General features: G+C 36.6%; 2 protein-coding genes across 3 annotated transcripts in view; one reads left to right on the top strand and one right to left on the bottom strand.

Annotated features, from left to right (window-relative positions):
- FAM133A (family with sequence similarity 133 member A) overlaps window positions 1-11,078 on the bottom strand; it is a 50,889-nt gene extending 39,811 nt beyond the window's left edge. The window contains exons 1-2 of one of the 2 annotated variants that reach the window (XM_036840058.1): window positions 10,966-11,078; window positions 10,107-10,176 (exon numbers count right to left, since the gene is read on the bottom strand). The gene's annotated coding sequence lies outside the window, so the exon portion shown is untranslated. Of the gene's footprint in view, window positions 1-10,106; window positions 10,177-10,260; window positions 10,397-10,965 lie in introns of those variants that run through there. The other variant, XM_036840059.1, reaches the window with a different exon arrangement.
- Window positions 11,079-11,184: 106 nt separating this feature from the next.
- Window positions 11,185-13,856, top strand: NAP1L3 (nucleosome assembly protein 1 like 3). Its single transcript, XM_036841145.1, has one exon. It carries the CDS (start codon window positions 11,540-11,542, stop codon window positions 12,980-12,982), a length of 1,443 nt encoding a protein of 480 aa, XP_036697040.1. The 5' UTR covers window positions 11,185-11,539; the 3' UTR covers window positions 12,983-13,856.
- Window positions 13,857-22,328: the final 8,472 nt, after the last annotated feature.

Genomic DNA, 22,328 nt, shown 5'->3' with positions numbered 1-22,328 from the left:
AAAATATCTCAGTCCCCATCCTAGGGAAATTTAAAATATACTTGGGGAAAGAACGTGTGTTTGTAAAAGAAATGTGGCTATGTGGTTCTGTTATAATGTTTATCAAAAAGTATACAAAACTTTAATGTAGCTTCAGTAAATAAGCCCTGAAATAAATGAAGAGTTGAAGAACTACATCCCACTGGGCAAGCATTCCTGAAAAAGATAAGTTTAGTAAGGAAGTTAGAATTCACTGATAGAGCACTCACCATGTTCAAAGCATTTTACATGTATTATGTTATTTAAAGCTCACCATGGTTCTATGAGGAAGGTACTATTAGTACCCTCATTTCACAGACGAGGATACTGGGGCAAAGGGAGTTGAAAAATTTGCCCAAGGTCACCAGATACAGCTTATGCTTATATGCACAGATCTGATTCCAGACAGTGGAGTATCACCAAAACTTTGGGATTAGAACAGGGATAGGATAAGTATTTTCAGGAAGATTTTTCAAAACACTATGTATAGCATATATTAGAAGCTAAGGAGCAGCATGGAGAGCACTGTAAGCAGATTGGTCATGTAGTCTAATAATTCATGTAATTCTGTCTTTGTGCCATTTTTAACCTTTCTTCCAAAGAAGGCTAGACACATTCTCATGATGCCAGATAATGAAATTGTGTTAATTAGAGCATTTTGTTACCTCTAAACAAACAATGCTTAGTTAGTCTTTTAGACAGACAAACATTGGTTATAAAACAAGACAGACAAAACTGGTCAATATCATAATTTTGAAATTTTGGTTACAACTGTTTTAAAAGAGTCACTAAAACACAGTTATGAATCTGAAGAGTTTATGGTTGCATTTCTTGTTTCTTTCTCTGTATTAAATAGATTTTTTGATAACTAAAACAATGAGTTCATTAGCCATTCTGTTCATTTACTCTCTTGTAGTCAGTCATGATGTCATTTCCTTGCCTCTTCTCTTTCATTGATGAGTTACAGAAGAGTGAAGAGTTAGCTATCTTCACCTTGAAAGTATTAATACTAACTAGATTTGCTGAAGCATTAGTCTTTACTACATGATAAGCATGTAATTTAACTGAAAAGCCTGCCACAGTGGACAATAAACCAAGGATATTAGTTCTCACTTTAACAACAAAATGTGACTTTGGGTCACAAGGCAAATTTAACTTATCTTCTAAGTTGAAAGGTATGGTGCGCATATAAAACACAGCAACTCAAGCTGATTAAACTTATTAGCCTTGGCCCTGGATCATACTTACTTAACTGGGATAGGAATCCCTATGCAGCCCTGTGAATGGTATAATAACAGACAGCACTTATAGAACCTTTATGCGTATGAATAAATAATTTACACAGATTAGCCCCTTAATGCTTATGTAACAACCCAATAGGGCTATTCCTATCATCATCCTCTTTTTAAAAGAAAACTGAGAGTTGGAGATGTGTGACTTGTCTAGGGTTATACAGACAGTAAGCGGAAGGATTTAAATCCAGGCAGTCTGACCCCAGAGCCTGTGCTGTTGCCTGAAACACAGGAAAATGGAGCGGATCATCCTGGGTGTCAGTTTTACTCAGGGACCAGGAATCTTATATAAAAACTATGTCAATAAATTATGGAACACAAGTCAAATATTGAAAGGAAACATAGATAAAATATAGATTTCAAGGGAGTTTCCTGCTTTCAATGGGTAGCTTCAGGTCATATCTTCAGGCTCCTCGAAGTACAGGTTCCTTTGCTGCTGGGGATACTAAATGGAAAAATTCCTAGGATATTTTTCATTTAACTGTGGATTGAATACATTGGCATTTACTTTAAGCTCTGACCTCCCAGTGTTTGGCTGTTAACCAAATGAAGTCATTAGGCATGTTGAATTTAATGAAAACCATCTTTTTCATTAAACTAGCTTGTTCTAGTATACCTTGTCAGTTCAAGCTAAGTCTCTTGTAAGTCAGAGGAACTTGAGTACTGATGCCCCTATAGGTGCTAATACCATGAGGACATAACTATTACCAGAGGAATGGAAAACTGGCCAGGGCTGTCACTTAACTCCAGTTCTAGTACCTCTGTCCAAGAGTTCACTCACTTCTGTTCATTAAAGATGGTATAGTAGAGTGGTTAAGAACTCAACTTCTGGAATCAAACCATCTGGTTTCACATCTGGGCTCTTTTGACTATAAACTGTGTGACCTTGGACAAGTTATTCACTTAGTCTCAGTATCCTCATTGAGGATATAATACTAAGGATGAGATGAAGATGTCATAAAAGGATAGTATAAGGATGATAATGAACCCCTCAATGGGTTCATTAAAATACTAAAAATAAAGCACTTAGTCCAGTGTCTGATACATGAAAGTGATAAATAAAGTTAGTTATTATTATTCAGTGACAACTATGTATACTTACTACACAATGCTTATGCTTAGGGTAATCATCCATTATTAGATGACCTGAACAATCTTTATTTACTCCTTAATTTGCCCCTAAACCAAAAACATTAACATTTGTGAAAATGACTTTTTGCATACATAATAATATATGTAAAAGTGTGTTAACTGCAGAATTGTTTGTAGTGACGAATACATGGAAAGTCCTAGAATGTCCATCTAATAAGGAAGGCCTCAGTTTTCCCAGTCTGTATAAGGAGATTGGACTAGATCATTTCTAAAATCCCTTCCACCTCCAACAAGGACAATATTTTCACCAGTTGTTAGTTAGGCTTGACACCAATACTCTAAGCAATAGAAACGAGACAGGAAAATCTAAGGTATTAGGTGGGTATTTAAAATTAAGTCACAGTGCACAGTACTCTACAGTTAACCAACACATAAAAAGTTAAAAAAATGTTATTAATATCAAGAACAGAAATCATTATTTAACACATTGGGAGTTATTTTATTATATTTTAAGATGTATGTAATTAATTGTATGCAAATTTTATACTCTTAACCTTTATAATGGAATAAAAAATAAAAGGTATCAAAAATAAACATGAGATATGAGTTTGAGGTTTAGATAATGAAGATGTATAATTTAGGACTATCAGGAAGTTTGAAAGCTCTCAAGAAAGAAAGGAGGCTGTGTGTGCTGTAAAACACTAAAACAATACTTGGTTTGAATTTTATTTAAAATTGTGTTGATTTTTTTTTCTTTGAAATAACAGGAGACATTCTGTAGGCAGACAATGCCAAGCAGGATGAGTGGCTATTTGACTTTAGAACTATCAGGACCTAATATTATTATTAATATCAAGGAGTTGCCAACATCCATGAAATTTCCACCCTCATGCATATTTGAGTTGGAAAATCTCTATTTGTAGAGTCCCATGCTGCTTCCAAAATAGAATTCACAGTATAGTCACAAAGAAATGCTATGAGTGGCTTGAGACCATATAATAAGAAAGGTTCCTTTACACATAATCTTGATCAATAATATTATGAAAAATAGTAAACAATGTTGAATTTGAGGCCTATGTGCCATTTTTAGCCCCATTTTATTTATTTATTTTAAATTAATTTTTAATTAATTAAATTTTAATTAATTTATTTTTGGCTGCATTGGGTCTTCACTGCTGTGTGCGGGCTTCCCCTAGTTGTGGCGAGTGGGGCCTACTCTTCGTTGTGGTGCACAGGCTCTTCATTGTGGTGGCTTCTCCTTGTTGTGGAGCACGGGCTCTAGGTGTTTGGGCTTCAGCAGTTGCTCAGTAGTTGCAGCATGTGGGCCATAGAGTGCATGGCTTCAGTAGTTGCGGCCCATGGATTCAGTTGTTGCAGAGCATGGGCTCTAGGGCGCGCGGGCCTCAGTAGTTGTGGCGCACGGGCTCAGTAGTTGTGGCTCACGGGCTCTAGGGCGCAGGCTCAGTAGTTGTGGCGCACGGGCTTAGATGCTCCACGGCATGTGGGATCTCCTCGGACCAGGGATCAAACCCGTGTCCCCTGAATTGGCAGGTGGATTCTTAACCACTGTGCTACCAGGAAAGTCCATAGCCCCATTTTAGAGAGGAAGAATAGAGGTAATAAAAGTGAGTTAGCTTGCCCAATATCTAATACAACTAGTAAGAGGAAAAATCAGGATTCAAGCCCAGCAATTCTGACTCCAGAACCTGTACTAAAATCACTTAGGTCATAAAGTCTCACTAAGGAAATCAAATGCTGAAACTTGATTATTATTGAGATTCTACTCTTTTAAACTCTAAGAAAGGGTTTTTAAAATTATGTGTATGTTGTTTGATACAAAAATGACCATCACCTCTGAAGAGCTGTGGAATAGGTATTTGTTCCCACCAGCAGGAATATTTGCAATTCCGTTAAGACTTACTTTTTCTCAGAGGACACACTTATCAAATTAATTAAATATATTTGGGTATTCTGGATGAAAAATGGCAGAAAATATCATTTGGGCTTGTACTACATTGTCCAAATATAATACAAAATTTAGAAATTGTAGCCATACATACATGCATGGACATTGCTAGTCATACATAGTCATATGTATGGGTGGATTGTATAGCAATGGACATTGCTCACCATTCAAATCCTTTGAATTTTTCCTCCCTTTTTAGTCGAATGAAATAAAATGCTTCCAAACTTGCAATTAAAAAGGTTTGCTTTATTTGAGTTTTTATGTGAGAATTCTTCAAATGAGTACTGTGGGCAAAAGATTCTTGAGTGTCCTTGTAAAAGTGTTTCTCTGTGATGTGGATTTACATTTTTGAACAATGTATGCTATTTTTAAGTTGAAAACTAGCATTAGAACAAATATCCAAATTAGTAACTAATTTACCTTTTCTGCTATTGCATTAATTGTAACTGTTCTCTTAAATTCCATACAGTTAAGGTTATAATGCCAGAAATGTAATTCACAAATATTTCCTTTTAAAAATCAAATGTTATGGGGGAATATTCCATTTTTGTCAAAAAAGATTATGTATGTTCATTGGTACAAAGTTTCATATGTTTATTAAGTCAAGTTTCTTAAAAATAAAAAAAATAAAATGTTATAGCTACATACCATATTCTATTCATTTGTGTGTACCCTTATTTTAGGAATGAGTATGGAATGATATAATTTTGATTTGAAAAACAGTAGTGTGAAATACTAACCAATTTTTATTACTATTCCTTTTTAAACCACAATTTATTAACAGCTTGAAAAAGCTGTCTATTTAATTTTACCAAAGAGGTCTCTTTTAACCAAGGTGAGAAAAACAGAGGCATTATTTGTGCTCCTGAATAATTCTAGCTACCATTCCTGTGGCTGGACTATAGACAGCTACACACTGGCAACTCCAGAAACTAGAAGAGCATTTGATGTTTCTTGTGTTGACTGGTTTTCTAGGTTATTACTGTTGTTATTTGCCTCTTTCTCTCAGATATTTGAGAGCAGAAATGAAAGACCAAGGATGAAGATCCACCTTCTGTAACTGTCTCCACTGCAATGAAATTCTGTTATCCTACAATTTGGTTCTATTTTCCTCTCAAATAGACCTAACAAATATTTACCAAATAGGTGATTAAAATCAGTACACAAGGGAACAGAATAGAGAGTACAACATACACCCACACATATATGGACAACAAATTTTTGATGAAGGTGCAAAAGTAGTTCAGATAAGAAGGAGTTTTTATAACAAATGATGCTGGAACAGTTGGTTATGCATTTGCAAAAAAGAAAAAAAAAGAATTTCAATCCACATCTTCTACCACATACAAAAATAGATCAGATTGAAATATAAAACCTAAAAGTATAAAACTTTAAAGAAAGATAGAAGAATATCCTTGTGTCCTTGGGCCAGGCAAAGATGATACCAAAAGCATGGGAACCTAGGGGCAGGACAGGAATAAAGACGCAGACGTAGAGAATGGACTTGAGGACACGGGGAGGGGGAAGGGTAAACTGGGATGAAGTGAGAGAGTAGCATTGACATATATACACTACCAAACGTAAAATAGATAGCTAGTGGGAAGCAGCTGCATAGCATAGGGAGATCAGCTCGGTGCTTTGTGACCACCTAGAGGGGTGGGATAGGGAGGGTGGGAGGGAGACGCAAGAGGGAGGGGATATGGGGATATATGTATACATATAGCTGATTCACTTTGTTATACAGCAGAAAGTAACACAACATTATAAAGCAATTATACTCCGATAAAGATGTTAAAAAAAAAAGCATGGCTCATAAAATGAAAAAAAAAAGATGATATATTGGACTTCATCAAAATTACAAATTTTTGCTCTTTGAAAAACTGTGAAAGGCACTTTTTCAGTTTTTCCTTTTTTTTTTAAGAGGATGAAAAAAAATTCATGGATTGGGAGAAAATATTTGCAGAGCTTATACCTGATAAAGGACTTGTATCCAGAGTAGAAAATGAATTCTCAAAACTCAATAGTAAGACAACAACCTAATAGAAAAATGGGTTAAATATGAATAGATACTTCAACAAAGAAGATAAGTAGATGGTAAATCAGTACACAAAAAGATGTTCAACATCATTAGTCATTAGGGAAATGCAAAGTAAAACCACAATGAGATACTCTTACATATCTATTAGAATGGTTAAATTTAAAAAGACTGGCCATACCAAGTGTTGGCACTCCTAGTGGGAATGCAAAATTGTACAATCACTTTGGAAAATAGCTAATTTCTTAAAAGTTAAACATATGCATACCATGTGATCCAGTCATTCCACATCTAGGTATTTTTCTAAAAGAAATGAAACTATATGTCCATACAAAGACTTATACACAAATGAACATAGCAGCTTTATTCATAATAGCCCAAAACTCAAAACACAAATGCCCATCAACAAATTGTGATATATCCAAGCAGTGGGTAACTACTCAGTAACAAAATAGGAAAATGACTCCTTATGCACATAACAGTACGGAAAAATCTAAAAATAATTATGCTAAGTGAAAGAAGATAAGCAAAAAGAGGGATATATTGCATGATTCCATTTATATAACATTCTAGAAAATGCAAGCCAATCTATAGAAACAGAGATGATCAGTGGCTGCCTAGGGATGAGGTAGGGCATGATGAAACTTTTGGGGGTGATGAAAATGTTCATTATATTGACTGTAGTGATGACTTCACAGGTGTATAGATTTATCAAAACTTAGCAAATTGTACACTTTATGTACGATTATATCTACTGCACAGTTGACCCTTGAACAACTCGGGGGTTAGGGGAACCCATTCTCTGCACAGTCGAAAATCTTGTGTATAACTTTATAGCCTGCCACAGTATACACGGTTTTGCATTCAGAGATTTAAGTAACTGCAGCTTGTGTAGTACTGTAGTATTTACTGAAAAAATTTCGTGTATAAGTGGGTCCATGCACTTCAAACCTGTGTTGTTCAAGGGTCAACTGTACTTCAATAAAATTGTTTTAAAAAAGAATTAACTTGTTTATTCAGATAAAATCTGTCTAGATGAACCAAAAAAAAAAAAGAACAACAAACAGTAAATTCAAAAATAAATGAATTTGCAATGCTTGGCTTCTTAAACATCTACAACAAAAGATAATGCTACAGCAGTTTTCATTGTGTATTATGTATGTGTGTTTGTGTGGCAGGGGTGGTGGGTGGGACTGTGTATATGTTCATAACAGGGAAGGTGTAAACAGATGTCCAAGAGCCATGTTCAGCTTGGAATATACCAATAGATTCTGTGTTAAGCATCATCTCACGTAGAACTATGAACATTTAACCCTCTAAAAAGAATATTATAAAATAATGGAACAGAGATCATATTACTATGCAAGTAATTTATAGATAGCCTTATGAAGAAAAATAGCATATTATACGCTAGCATGAATACTTATAAAAATAGAAAAAATATGGTATTATACATAAATTATATGAATATAAAATTTATTTTCTTTTAGGGACCTGCCATTATAAAATTAAGTTAACTAATAGACCAAAAAAGTTACAAAAATAAAAGTGTGTTTTGAGATACCTAAAGTATCACATACACATCAAAAGTAGACCATTGTTAGAAAAAGGCACCTAAAATCTATGGCTTGGGACAACAGACTTCCAATCAAAAATCAGAATAGCTCATTAATATATTATCTTTGTATGAGGTTTTTTTACAAGCTTTTTTTCTCTTTTTATTCTCCCTGTTCCATTCCAAACTTTTCTGTATCGGTGTGAATGATTAAGTATTAATTCTTGAAAAGCATCTAAACAAGCCTCTAAGTAGATAATTTTAGAATGAAAGTTGTAGTTGAGTCACATTTGTCCAATATCATAAATCAGAAGAGAGGTATTTTCTAAAGGAATCACAGTTGTCTTAAATCAAGGTCAAAATTATTTTACCCTTAGGATTTCACCACTGATTAGTTTCTTTCTCAATTCAGTAGAAAAACAAGCAAAGGATATGAATAAGCAATTTCCAAGTGGACAATAAACATATGAAGACATTCAATCTTAATACTAATCTAAGAAATAGAAATGCATAATAATAAGAAATTAATTTGGAGATGTTTATTAAAATGTGAATAGTGATTATCTCAGCGTATTTTGAGTTATTTTAAATTTCTTATTTGGATTTCAATGTACTGACTTTTTTCAACCTATATTATTTTCAGAAAAGATAAAGTTATTAAAAAACTGCTTCAGTTATTTGCAGATAAATTATGGACAATGCATCAGAAATCAGAACTCAGAAACAGAACCAAACAATTTAGTTAATACAGTAAAGGTGGTATTTCAAATAAGTGTGAGACAGAAAGATTATCAAATAAGTGGTACTAAGAAAATTAACTAGCTAATAAAAATACATTAAAAAAGTCTGAATCCCTAACTCATTGCTAACTCCAAAATACTAATTCTTGTTGGTACAAAGTTTAACATGTATATGAAACCATTAAGGTACTATAAAATATAAGTGCATTCATTACCAAAATATGCCCATCATTTTAAAGGAAAATAATAATCTGTAGAACAATATTTACAGCATAACTTCATTGATTTAAATCATTGTTTCCATAGTATATGTTTGAATTAAAATTATAAAATGAAAGGATATGCACCCAGTAAGTTATATTCAGCATTATATCATCATCCTCTACCACATGTGCCTGGCACATGGCAGGCACAAAAATATATTAGTTGAATGACTAAATAAATGAACTCATGCATTGTTGGTGGGACTGTAAATTGTGATAATTTTTCTGGAGAGAAGTTTGGCAATATGTATCAAAGAGTAAAATGAGCATGCAACTTATTCCAGCACTCCCATTTCTAGGAATTCATCATATGACTAATTTTTACAAGTGCATACAGTAGGTATACAGGGGTAACTTTTTTCTAACAGGAGAAAATATGAATGTTAGTGGAGAGATGGTTTGGGAAGTAGCTGCCCTACAATAGGAATCTGGTTAAATAAATTAAGGCAAATATTTCCATGGAATATGCATCTATTTTAAAATAAGATGTTGATCATTTACTATGAAAGTATAGTCACAATTAATTGATAAATGAGCAGATTACAGGACATAATATGATGTCACATAGATAAAACAGTATATATAAACAGGCAGGTGTGAATATGTACAAAGAAAACTCTGGAAGCAAATGCATCAAAATGCTAACAATGGTTATCAAATGATTAAGATTGTGTTTTTATTATCATTGGAATTTTCTATACTGTATTTTTCCTTACAATGCTTACATACTTTGACAACCAGGAATAAACAATAAAAGTAAATTCATTTACAAAATAGAAAATGAAAGAGTTTCCTAACTTTTAAAAAATATGACTAAATGACTAAGCACAAATCCTATAATAAAAAGGTAACATAAGGGTTAATCTAACTTTAATATTTTCCTCACTTGAAATGAATAATTCATCATATTTTATATTTTAATTTGCTACTTGTATTCTATGAGCAGGTTTAGAAAGTGAATGTGATTAATTAGGTTATTTTTTACATTAGCATTCCAAATCACCTCTGTGGATTTTTCCGCTTCCATAGAACTACTAAGATATCTTCCAATTAAGTCTTTAAAAGACTATATCTTGTGAATTTTTATTCAAATACAGATAGGTAATTCTTGTCATTCATAAAAATGGGCTAAATATGTTCCTTACCTTTTAATGAAAAGTAAACACTGGTCTTTTTGGTTGTACCAAGGGAGTTGTTCTGTTGCAGAAAAGAATCCTGTAAATAAAAATAACAGATACCTGTTTTTAAACTTCATTTTGCAAAAGTTTATTCATATATTACTGGACTTGTAAATCATACCTTAGTATGGCTAGAATTTTACAGTGTTAGAAGGAAACTGGTGGAAGATGACAATGTAAAGAACACCCTGACAGAGGATGCAGTTTCATCAGCACAGATTCCCCCTCCCGTCTTGCTATTCGTGGAATTGAAAACTGCTGCACGAAAGTATAGAACAAACCGTCTGCTTTTAAATAACACTACTTAACATTTGAATGCCCTTTTATTTTATCTATAAGGTTGTTACAATCATTGAGAAGGACTACGTGGCAAATCAGCAGCAAGGATGGGGTCTATTATATGCCAGCTTAAAAAGAGAAATATAGTAAAAATGGTGTAACTGACTCACGGCAACATGGGTTCGCAAACCTTGTAGATGGATATAAACCAGGCTTGCCAAACATCACAGACAGCACTTATTAAAACTGCTACGTGGAATGCAATATGCCTGCTTTCTAGCCCCTCCCCCCTTCGCCAATAAACGACTCCCCCTTTTTCCCCCAGTGTAAAAATACATGCTCATAGAACAATTAGATAAAAGAAAAAGAATTTTAAAAATCATCCATAATCACACTACCCAATGATGCCATTTGGAGCATTTTCACCCAATTTTTTTAAAACAGAGTTTTTACGAGGCCCCTGACAAACCAAGCGGGAATTAAGGATGAGCGGATGGGAGAAGGATATTCCTCTTCCCTTTTTAGGAATCATGACTAGTATTTTTACCTCATATCTAAGCTTTTTTTTTTTGTAATTATAAAACTATAAAGATAGAATTTTGAGGGGGGAAAAAACGTCTTCCAGGGGTGTCTGCCTCAGCAACCAAGGAGCGTCTGGGAAGGAGGGCGGAGCCTGGAGGGGGCGGTGCGTTTGGTCACTCATTGGGCTGAGGGATTGTCAATCAAGCTTGCCCAGCAAATGAGGTGCGAGCTGAGGGCACACTGGGAACTAAATGAACTGGAGGTCTGACTGCGAGGGGAGGGGGCTCGAGATGTAAGCAGTGAAGAGATTTCGGGGTCTTGCACTGCGCCATTCGGCTACGGCACGCCTCAGTCCGCCGCAGCTGCAGCTGGGAGAGGCCTTGCCTTCGCCGCTCTCGCCCAGGTCTCCGCTGCCGCTACCACCTCCGTTGCGATCTCCTCGGCCCAGCCGCGCCCCGCCCCGCGCTCCTGCTGCCTTCACCGCTGCCAACTCCTCAGCCCGAGCCTCCGCTGCCGCCACCCAAGCATCCGTGAGTCATTTTCTGCCCATCTGTGGGCGCGCGGTAGTCACCACCCTAAGAGGTGTGCAGGCTTGCAAAATGGCAGAAGCGGATCCTAGCAGGGTCTTGGAACCTGCCGCCCAGGGGGTGGATGAAGAGATGGTGGCTAGCTCGTCTAGCGATTCTGGGGAAGAATCTGACAGCAGCAGCTCTAGCAGCAGCACTAGTTGCAGCAGCAGCAGCAGTAGTAGTGGCAGCAGCAGCAGCAGCAGTAGCTGCAGCCGCTTCTATAGAAAGAAGAGGGTACCTGGGCCTTCCAGAAGTGCGCGGCGGGCTCCGTCGGGTAGAAGTTTCGTGGATCAGCTGCCTCGGGCAGTTAGAAATCGTGTGCAGGCGCTCAGAAATATTCAAGATGAATGTGACAAGGTAGACGCCCTGTTCTTAAAGGCAATTCACGATCTCGAACGAAAATATGCCGAACTCAATAGGCCTCTGTACGATCGGCGATTTCGAATCATCAATGCAGAATATGAGCCTACGGAAGAAGAATGTGAATGGAATTCGGAGGATGAGGTGTTCAGCAGTGATGAGGAGGTGCAGGAAGAAGGCCCTAGTGAGATGCCTGCCTTAGAGGGTGAGGAAGAAGAGGATGCCCCGAAAGCAAAACCTGAGGTCAAGGCTGAAGAAAATGCAGCTCCGAAAGAAAATCCCGAGGCAAAGGCTGAAGAAAAAGCAGAGTCTAAAGATGCTCTGGAGGCCAAGACTGAAGCAAAAGAAGATCCGAAAGAATCCCCCCAGGCAAAGGCAGAAGGTAAAGAGCAGCCTAAAGTAACAGAGGCTAAGGCAAGGGCTCCAGGAAAAGAGGCTCCTAAAAGAGTTCCTGAGGTCAGGCCTAAAGAAAGAGCTCTTAAAAGAGCTCGCAAGGGAAAGCCTAAAAGAGAAGATCCTAAAGGCATTCCCGACTATTGGCTGACTGTCTTAAAGAATGTTGACAAGCTGGGGCCCATGATTCAGAAGTATGATGAGCCCATTCTGAAGTTCCTGTCCGATGTCAGCCTGAAGTTCTCAAAACCTGGCCGGCCTATAAGTTACACATTTGAATTTTGCTTTCTACCCAATCCATACTTCAAAAATGAGGTGCTGACCAAGACATATATAATAAAGTCAAAGCCAGATCACAATGATCCCTTCTTCTCTTGGGGCTGGGAAATCCAAGATTGCAAAGGCTGTAAGATAGATTGGAGAAGAGCAAAGGATGTTACAGTGACAACCACCCGGAGTCGCACAACTGCTACTGGAGAAGTTGAAACCCAGCCAAGAGTGGTTCCTAATGCATCATTCTTCAATTTCTTTAGCCCTCCTGAGATTCCTACAATTGGAAAGCTTGAACCACGAGAAGATGCTATCCTTGATGAGGACTTTGAAATTGGTCAAATTTTACATGATAATGTCATCCTGAAATCAATCTATTACTATACAGGAGAAGTCAACGGTACCTATCATGTTGGTAAAGATTATGGAAACAGGAAATATCGAAAATAAAAAAGAGGCCGCATGAAAGAATTTTCAAGAATCTCAAATTTCAAGCAGAAGTGAAGTAGGTTTGTATAGTCTTGGAAAAAAAAAAAAAAAACCAACCTGCCCTGTAACCTCAGCACTAGTATTCCTCACAGTCTTGAGTTTTCGTACTTTCTTGGTAGCCTAAAATATTGTCTTAAAGTGTCTAAGTATCAGTTTATTCTATCTAGCCTGTTGTAGTGTAATATTCTTCAAAATATGTAAACTGTTGTCAATTATCTAAAGCATGTTAGTTTGGTGCTACAAAGTTTTGATTTTTGTGAAGTCCTTTTGTCATGTTCCTATTAGAATGTAGCTGTGAAAACTGTCAGAATTGTTAACTGAGACAAATATTTGCTTGAAAAAAAAAAGTTCCTGAAGCATCAATGCAAATATTTTTTTTTCTTTTTCCAGCCCAGAAGACTAAGGGTTTAAATCTGCTTGTACTAGCTGTGCCTTCATTACTTTGCTATAGAAATACAATATTATACTAACTAGAACAGTGCATTGTGAAATTTGACCGCTTGAAAAAAATTAGCATACATTTAATAATGTCCATCAAGACCATATATGATATGACTGTGAACTTGTTAATGTGCCATAGTGGTTTATAAATTTAAGCATAATGAAGTTATTGTTTACCACTGAGGTGTTAATATAACATAGTATTTAAAAAAAGTTTGCTCATCTTATCCTGTGTAACTGTAAACTAAAGGTACTAACCACATTTTCTTTGTAATATGTTCTACTTTGCCTTTCACTGGAAATGATCACTTTACATCATTGGTATTTTTTTCATGTTCTTCTATTACAACCTAAAATAAATAAATGTCAAAGTGTATCGTGCTATAAAAATCTACCATTTTTGCCTCATTATAATAAGTGTGGTGCTTATTATAGAAAAAGCAGAGAATCCTTAGGAAAAGGGACATTTAAAAATATATAATTATCAATATAATTAACATTCTGATGCATTTCACAGATCTTAGCTCTTTTTTTGGTGGATACACATTCCAGTGATTGGAGAGAAATGGGACTGGGGAGAAGGACTAAGATAGGGGAGAGAGGAAGAGAAGGGGAGGAAGGAATGGGGAGGAGGGTTGAAGTAGAGAAAGTGGGGAGGGAGAAGGGAGAGGGAGGGTACCAGAGTGAGGAGGGGGGTGGAAGGAGAAGAGGGTGGGAGGGAGGAGGAAAGGAAAGGAGGGGAGAGAAGGAAGGGAGAGGGGAGGAGGGAAGGGAGGAGGGAGGGGAGTGGAAAGGATGGGAGGAGGTAGGGATGGAGAAGAGGGGAGATAGGCAGGAGTGCCTCACCCAGAAAGGACATCCATATAAGTTGTTGTCTTCACTTCCAGGAGTAGGATGGGTAAATGACCCAGGCCCACCTTCTACCGTGACTTGGGAAGAGGTCTCATTCCCATGTGTGGTTTATTTTTCCTTATAGGTGACATTATGCTTTCACCGATTCTGCACCATGTGGTTGGTTACAGAATAATTTGATCCTGAGATTTTGGTTTGAATTTATTGTGAGGAGGAAGCCCCTTAAACTCAGTTTACCAAAGAGCTTTGTACTGGGCACAAAGTCACAAGCACAACAAATAATATCTTATTTCACATCTGCCATTTCCCCAACTGCATATACTTTCCTCCAAGACCTTACAGGAAAGAGCTGTGGCAAGAGGAAGACAGGATTTGGGAATTTCTGGGTCTCTAGGTATAAAATTACCTACTAGTCTTCCCAGATCCCACCATATATATAGTTTAGTATCTTGCATTTAACCCTGCTTAACAATAGTCCCCCCCATTTCTATAAATGTAAAAATATTCCAACCTATGAGATAGATATTTAACCAAACATGCATGTTTGGATATTTAGGTTACAATTTATACAAAATCAGGAAGTAAATTATTGCTTTTAGCAATAGCAGTGATACTCTGAGAGTGACTTTTGTAGTTCTGAGATTTTTGCAACCATCAAGGAGGGGTGTGGCAGCAGATTTACTTATAAGCCTGTGCCGAATCGAAGACTATAATAAATAGCATGTACCTGGCTCACTGCTGCAGAGGTTCTCAAATGGGATATATACTGTGCTTGCCAGACATCATAGACAGTAGAGCCCTTAAAACTTCTACATGGAATGCAACATCCTTATTGCATCTTAGAACATTTACCGAGGTAGTTAGCCCCTTCCTGCTCTGTATTTTCCAGTGTTAAAGGAACGCATGTCATTATAGAATATTTGCAAAATAGAAGGAGAAGTGCAGATAATAACAATTATTCAGAAGCATACTACAGGAAGATATGCCCTGTATGTATAATAGATTGGTGTATCTTCTCCCAGTCCATCACTTTGATTAGGTTTTATCACAAGTTCTTGTCTCAAATCAAGTTGGGTGGGTGTAAGAAGCTAATTCGAAAGACAACTTATTTTTTTAACATCTTTATTGGAGTATAATTGCTTTACAATTGTGAGTTAGTTTCTGCTGTATAACAAAGTGAATCAGCTATACATATACATATATCCCCGTATCTCCTCCCTCTTGCGTCTCCCTCCCACCCTCCGTATCCCACCCCTCTAGGTGGTCACAAAGCACCGAGCTGATCTCCCTGTGCTATGCAGCTGCTTCCCACTAGCTATTTTACATTTGGTAGTGTGTATATGTCAGTGCCACTCTCTCACTTCGTCCCAGTTTACCCTTCCCCCTCCCTGTATTGGTATCTTTGCCTTTTCAGGTTAAGTCTGGTGGGGGTGGGGGTGGGGAACGGGCAGGTGTCATGGATTTTTGAATCAGTAAAAGCTAGGATTCCGGAAATGCAAACGGTGGGTGGTGGGTGATTCAGCCACCTAGGCTATGTCAAAGGTGAAAAGAGCCGGGAAACCCGAAGGGCTTGCACGTTCGTTGGGCTGCAGGTTTGTCCATCACACTCGCTCAGCCAATGAATGATGCCAGAAAGAAGAGCTGGGTGGGAACGAAGCTCCTGGGTTGGGTGCGTGGGCGTGAGAAGAGTTTTACGGCGTCTTCCTCGGTGCCTTCTTATCTGCGTGCTATTTCCTTCGGCTGTGATTCAAGGCTGAGGTCAGCCGTTCCCTTCTCTGACCCGAGCCCGACCGAAGAGGTCGTCACCTCCTCCGCGCTGCAGTCGTCCCCGCCTTCTCCTTTGTGAGTTTTTGCCATCCTGAATTGGGCACTGAGCGTCCAGGGTCTTCACTCTAAAAGTTTGTTCTTTTCCTGTAAGGTGGCAAACTCAGATAAGGGGGTTTCCTAAGCAGCAGCAGAGACTGCTGAAGAGGTCAGGAAAGAAACGAGCTAAGTGAAGAAAGGGACCACACGGATAGTCAAATGATGCCAATGCCCCCATTCTGACGGGGTCTAACGATACAGGTGTCCTTGCCCTCAAAAGGCTTCAGGGGTCAAGTGATAAGATAGAAGCTGAATTTGAAAAGGAATTGCACGCTCTTGTAAAAAGGATAAATCCTCACTTGATTAGATGTTCGTGCCCACCAGCGTAAGGATTAGGACAACCTGCAGTATAATAACTTCAACACACTTATGCATTACTTCAAATTTTATGTTTTGTGTTTTTTGTGGAGTATATCTTTTAAATTTAAAAATGAAATATTTAAGTATTAAAACACATGGCATTTAGAAAAATACTTCTTTTGAAGAGATCTGGAACACAACACATTCTCTAAAGCCTCTGTGTAGTTTAGTCCTTATGATGTCCTTTTATCATATAGCTTTTAGAGAGTAACTGGTAAAATTATCAGAACTCTTCACTGAAGCTAATATTTACTTGGGAAAAAATTACTTTAAAGAACCAATTCACGTGTGCGTTTTGCCTCACCTCAGAGGTAGGAAGGGTTTAAACCAACCTGGACCAGGTGTACCTTATTGCTGTGCTATAAATTATTTATTATGTTATGGTACATTACAAAATTTTTATCATTTGCATAAAGTAGCATAGAGTTAAGAATTTTTAATAACACATTCATATCAAGTCTCCTAGATTACTTATGTTTTTGAATTTTGCGTGACAGAGGGATTTATAAAAACATAATGGAGCTGTTATTTCCTTCTGTGTTGCTAATAGACATTAGTGTTTGCAAGTGGTTTTCTCATCTTTTACTCATAAGTTATGTAAACTAAGGGGATTAAGTATATTTTCTTTGCAGTATGCGTCACTGAAAGTTATCACTTTATTATTATTTTATTACATCTTTTGATTATAAAATGTTCATTATAGAAAATTTGGAAAATATACTGAAAAGTATAAAAATTATTTTAAACAATTCTACCTTCAAAGATAACCACATTTCATATGAAAAGAAAATATCTATATCTATCTTTATTAACGTAACTACTATTCTGTTCCTTTCACTTTTCACTTAATATATTTTGGAACCCTTTCTGTATCAGTGCATGTAAACTTCATTCTGTTTAACATAATGTACCATAATGTATTTCATCAGTTTCTTATGGGCATTTAGGTTAGGAGCATCTTTCTCTAACTGATTGGTAATTGTAAGCACTGTCTATAAATTAAGGAAAAATGTTGCGTATAGTGAAATATTTTACCTTTGGATTTTGTTCAGTTGTTTTTTTCTTTTTTTCCTGCAGAAGTGTTTTAATGTTAATAAAGTCACATTTATCTTTTTTTTTCCCCCATTACAGATATTGGGTATTTAGTTTAGAAAGACCTTTCCACACCAAGATCTTTTTTTTATTTTTTGTAATTGCTCATATTTTCTTAGAGTACTCTTATAGTTTCATTTAAAGTTTTAATCTTTCTGGAATAAGTTTTATGTAAGGATTGAGGTAGCTATACCACTTTTTTTTCTCTCAATACAGCTAATCAATTGTTTTGACACCATTTATTGAATATTGAATATCCAATGTAATTAATTGCTGCCTTTATTATATAATCCATTCCCTATGTGTTTGGGCCTATTTCTGGACTGTTCTGTTCAGAAGTGTTATTCTTGTGCCAGTATAAATCTTCTAAAACAGAAATTTCTCATATATATTTTATTATCTGATAAGAAAAGTTCCTTATAAAACTTGTTTTTAAGATTTTTTGGGGGGATATTTTCACCTTTCATTTTCCCAGATGAACTGCAGTATCGCTTTTTTTCAGTCTCCCTCCCTAAAGCCTATGGATATTTTGATTAGGGTTTGTTTGATTTTATAGATTCATTTACAGAGAATCAGGAATTTCATATTATTCAGTCTTCTTATCCAAGGACAAGCTGTGTCTTTCCACTTAATCAAGTATTTTTAATATTTTTCAGTAGAATTGTAAAGTTTACCTATTAAAATATAAAATAGGCTTTTTAAAAATGTTCAGAACCTGTTCTTCAGTTTCTTCTTCCTTTGTCTACCTTTTGCTTATGCTGTTCTGCTGCTTATTTTTAAATTATCTGTGCTTAGGCGTTGTCCCTTTTTTTCCAGCTTTGAATGGGAGCAACTGTTTGCTGAAGTGTGATTTGTGAAGAGGTAGGAGGAAATGAGCTTGAGCATCTCAGAAGCTTCAGTTCAGGTTTGTCTCATATCATTGTTTCCGAATTGCTATATTTTCTGCTGGAGGCCATTTTGGTCTTCAGTTTATGCTATTCTCTCCTTTCTCAGCCCTCACCAGCACCAGCTTTCGAATGAGCAGGTCAGCATGACTCAGTGAAATGCCTTGAGTTAGAGGTGTTCTGTGGCAATCTTGTAGTTAATTTCTGCTCAATGGACTGGCCAGCATCTGTAGAGTTACTTGTTGCTTGTCTCTCTCCTCATATTGAAGCAGTTTCTAAAGGTTCTCAGAAAATGAAGATGACGTGCTGGTATAATTTCTCCTTAACTCCAGCTCGCCTTTTGTTCTGTGTTATGGAGCTGTTTCCCTAAGGGGTCATTTCTTGCTGCTTTCGATGTCTGCTACAGTCCTAAGTCAGATGTTCAGAGCTTGAACACTTAAGGGAACAGCAAGCATTAGCTCAGAGTCCTGCTTTTTTGTTGTTGTTGTTCAAATTTCATTGTAAGTGGAAGAAATTCTTTCCAATGTGTGGCTTGGGATTGTGGCTATTTCTTTGACTTGAAGATTATTTCTGCCTTTAATTTTTATTCTGATAATTCTGGTACATGGGCAGGATTGAAAACCACAGAGCAATGTAGAGAGGAATCTCCAAGAGGGGAGGGGGTATGTTGTGTGCTCTGAATGTATTGACCTCAGAAAAACTCTTTCTGCAGCACAGCTATTAACAATTCTCCTAATTTATAGTGTTCCTGAAATACCAGTTTGGTGAATTTGGCCTTGGTCAAATAGGGAAATTAGCCTGGCTTTGTCTATTGGTAAAAACATCCTTAATCAACACGTAAAAAAATTTTATTTTGAGATAAAGTTGCAAAAATAGTACAGAAAATTGCAAAAATAGTACAGAAAGGTCCTGTGTACCCTCCATCCAGCTGCCCCTAATGGTAACACCTTACATGACTATAGTACAATATCCAAGCCAGGAAATTAACATTGGTATAATCTACAGACGTCATTCAGATTTTGCTAGATTTTACATGCATTCCTCTGTGTGTGTGTGTGTGTGTGTAGTTCTATGTCGTTTTATCACATATATAGATTCATGGAACTACCACTAAAATCAAGATTCAAAACTGTTTCTTCTGTCCCTAAATTCTGGCAACTGTTAATTTGTTCTCAAACTTGAAATGAAAAAATTATACAGATTGCTATATAAATGGATTTATATAGCATATAACCTTTTGAGAATGACCTGTTTTCACTCAGCAAAATAACCTTAACGATCCATCCAAGTTGTACCTGTATCAGTAGGTTGTTCTTTTTATTGCCGAGTAGTATTCCAGTGTATTAGTCACTGATCTATGACTCTTCTATAGAAGAGTAAAAACAGGTGGAAAGGAAACAGGACTGCCAGTGGCCAGAATCTCCCATAGGGACAGAAGAAGGAATTACAAAGTCCTTCTTCCTAAAATCTGAAAGTGAAATAGTATCAATAGAAAATGCTTTTGCAATGCTTACTATGCACTAGGACTATACAAATTATTATTCATGTAATCCTTATTACCGTATTATTAATTAGGTACAATTATTATCTCTATTTAACAAATGGTGAGACTGAGGTACAGAGAGGTTAAGTAACTTGTCCAAGCTCACACAACCAGTAAGTGACAAAGCCAGGCTTTAAAGTTGGCAATCTGGCTCTAGTCCATGTGCTTAACTGCTCTATTATTCCACCTCTCTACCATGCTATACCACCTAGAGAAGCACTGTCTTTGTCCATACTCAGGACTAGATAGGGCCCAAGAGAAGCAGCAGAGAAGAAATAAGTACAACCTGGAAGAAAAGCAGATGCCTATCTATAGAGGAAAACTAAGAATCTCCACTTACCTAGCAGTGGTGCCCCCGAATCCACTTTGTAGCTCATGTCTGAGAAACCTTATCAAACTTTATAGCTTACTGAGACCACTGGGTAAGGTTGAGCCCCTAGGTCATATCCATCATACACAGAAGTATCATGAGAACTGGCTTAGTAAATTTCTATTTCAATTAAATATAGGGCGATCCATTACTATTAAAGATTTCTTTTACCTTTCCAACTTCTTATATTTTTATCATTCCCTGTTTTCCTGTAGTTAGCAGCAATAAAGAGCCTTTAAATCAATAGGTGTAACAAGGGAAAAGAAGATGAAAAAGTGGTTTACTCCTAAGCATCCTTGAGCAGAACCCAGAGGAACATTTACAGGAATTGGGCAATATAGAGGATGAAAGCATGGATTTGAAGTGTAATAGTCTTGGTATTGACTCCCACTTCTGTCACTTATTGGCTGTGTGACCTTACGCATGTTGCTTTGCCCCTCTAATCCTCATTTTTCCTATCTCTAAAATGGGGCTGTTACCTGGCTACTTGATAGAATTATTGTAAGGCTTAAATGAGATATTATTTATCAAGCACTTAGCAGAGTGTTTGGCATGCAATGATAATTCAAATAATAATTTATTGCTATAATTAGGATAACTGAGTTTTACTTGGTAATTCCAGGTAAAGTATCATGATACTAAAGATGTTGAAGTTGGTATTAACTCATCCAGGTTTGTCTGTCTTCAAGGAAGAAAATCCTCTTTCCTTCATGGATTTCATGTAACTGCTCCTGTTCTTTCTTGGATTTTCCCTCCCTAAATCAATAGCTCTGAACTGATTCCTGGTAAACACCTACCTGCCTGCATCCTCCCTATATCTTCAGTCTTTGAAGGTCAATTTGAATTTTTATCCATTCCTTCAAGGAGTCAGTACTCTACCAGTTTGTTGCCTGACCAAAAGTCTATGACATAAACTCTTTTCTTTAGTAATGTTGAATACAACTGGACCATTTCCAGACCCCAGACATACATAGTTTGTAAGATAGTGATTTACAAACTATTTCCAGTGTGGAATGCTTTCCTCACAACCTCCTCTAGTTTTGGCCAGGGTATTAACTGGGGACATACAAGTCAGATCAGTGGGGGGTTTTTTGCCATGGTTTTTAAAAATGTTCTTTTGGTCAGGAAATTCATTTATAAGAATTGCTTGCAGAAGTTTAAGAGAACACAAGAGGTGAAAGGCAATGAATGGCATAGCAGATGGCATCTACTTAAAACATTTGCACTGCACCCCATAGGAAATGAAATTTGAGGAAAGTGAAAATCTTTCTTGTAATATTTACCTTAAACTGTCACCACTATTTACAACTTCAGGTAAAATATCCCAATGTTAGAGCTGCTGAAATTGGTATTAACTCGCACCAGCTTGTCTTGCTTTAAGGGAAAATGTCCCTTTAAATACAATAAAAATAAGGATTATGGGAATAAGATGCATTACTTACAATTATTTAGGTGTAATTCAAGTTTTAACAGAGTTTGTCAGTCTCTGGATTGAAAGACAAGTAAAATATAATGCACCAGAACAAATATATAACTTAAAATTTTTTCATTATTTTCATTATATTTGGGTAGGTTCAGGGTGCTAGGAAAACATTTTAACAAGTGTAATATACTTTTAAATATTGGAAAAGTTGGATTTTCACAACATAATTACTGTCAGCAGGTTGCCAATTAATTGTTGGAAATTCTTTTGCACGAAGACTACATCTGCATTTAATTATGCTGAAGGGCTAGAGAAAGAATGTAGTTATTTTAAAAAATTTGTATAGATGATGAGGCTTTACGGAAATGAATCCTGACTTTTTCCAATTGAATCTATACTAAATGAACAATCTCTAAGCAGCACATGGGAGGGTATCAGGACATTTCTCTAGCTTAGGGATATCCCTGGTTGATTTTCTG

The sequence above is a fragment of the Balaenoptera musculus genome, chromosome X (genome assembly GCF_009873245.2).
Source record: "Balaenoptera musculus isolate JJ_BM4_2016_0621 chromosome X, mBalMus1.pri.v3, whole genome shotgun sequence".
Classification (NCBI taxonomy): domain Eukaryota; kingdom Metazoa; phylum Chordata; class Mammalia; order Artiodactyla; family Balaenopteridae; genus Balaenoptera; species Balaenoptera musculus.
This window is presented reverse-complemented; position numbering and strand designations above follow the sequence as displayed.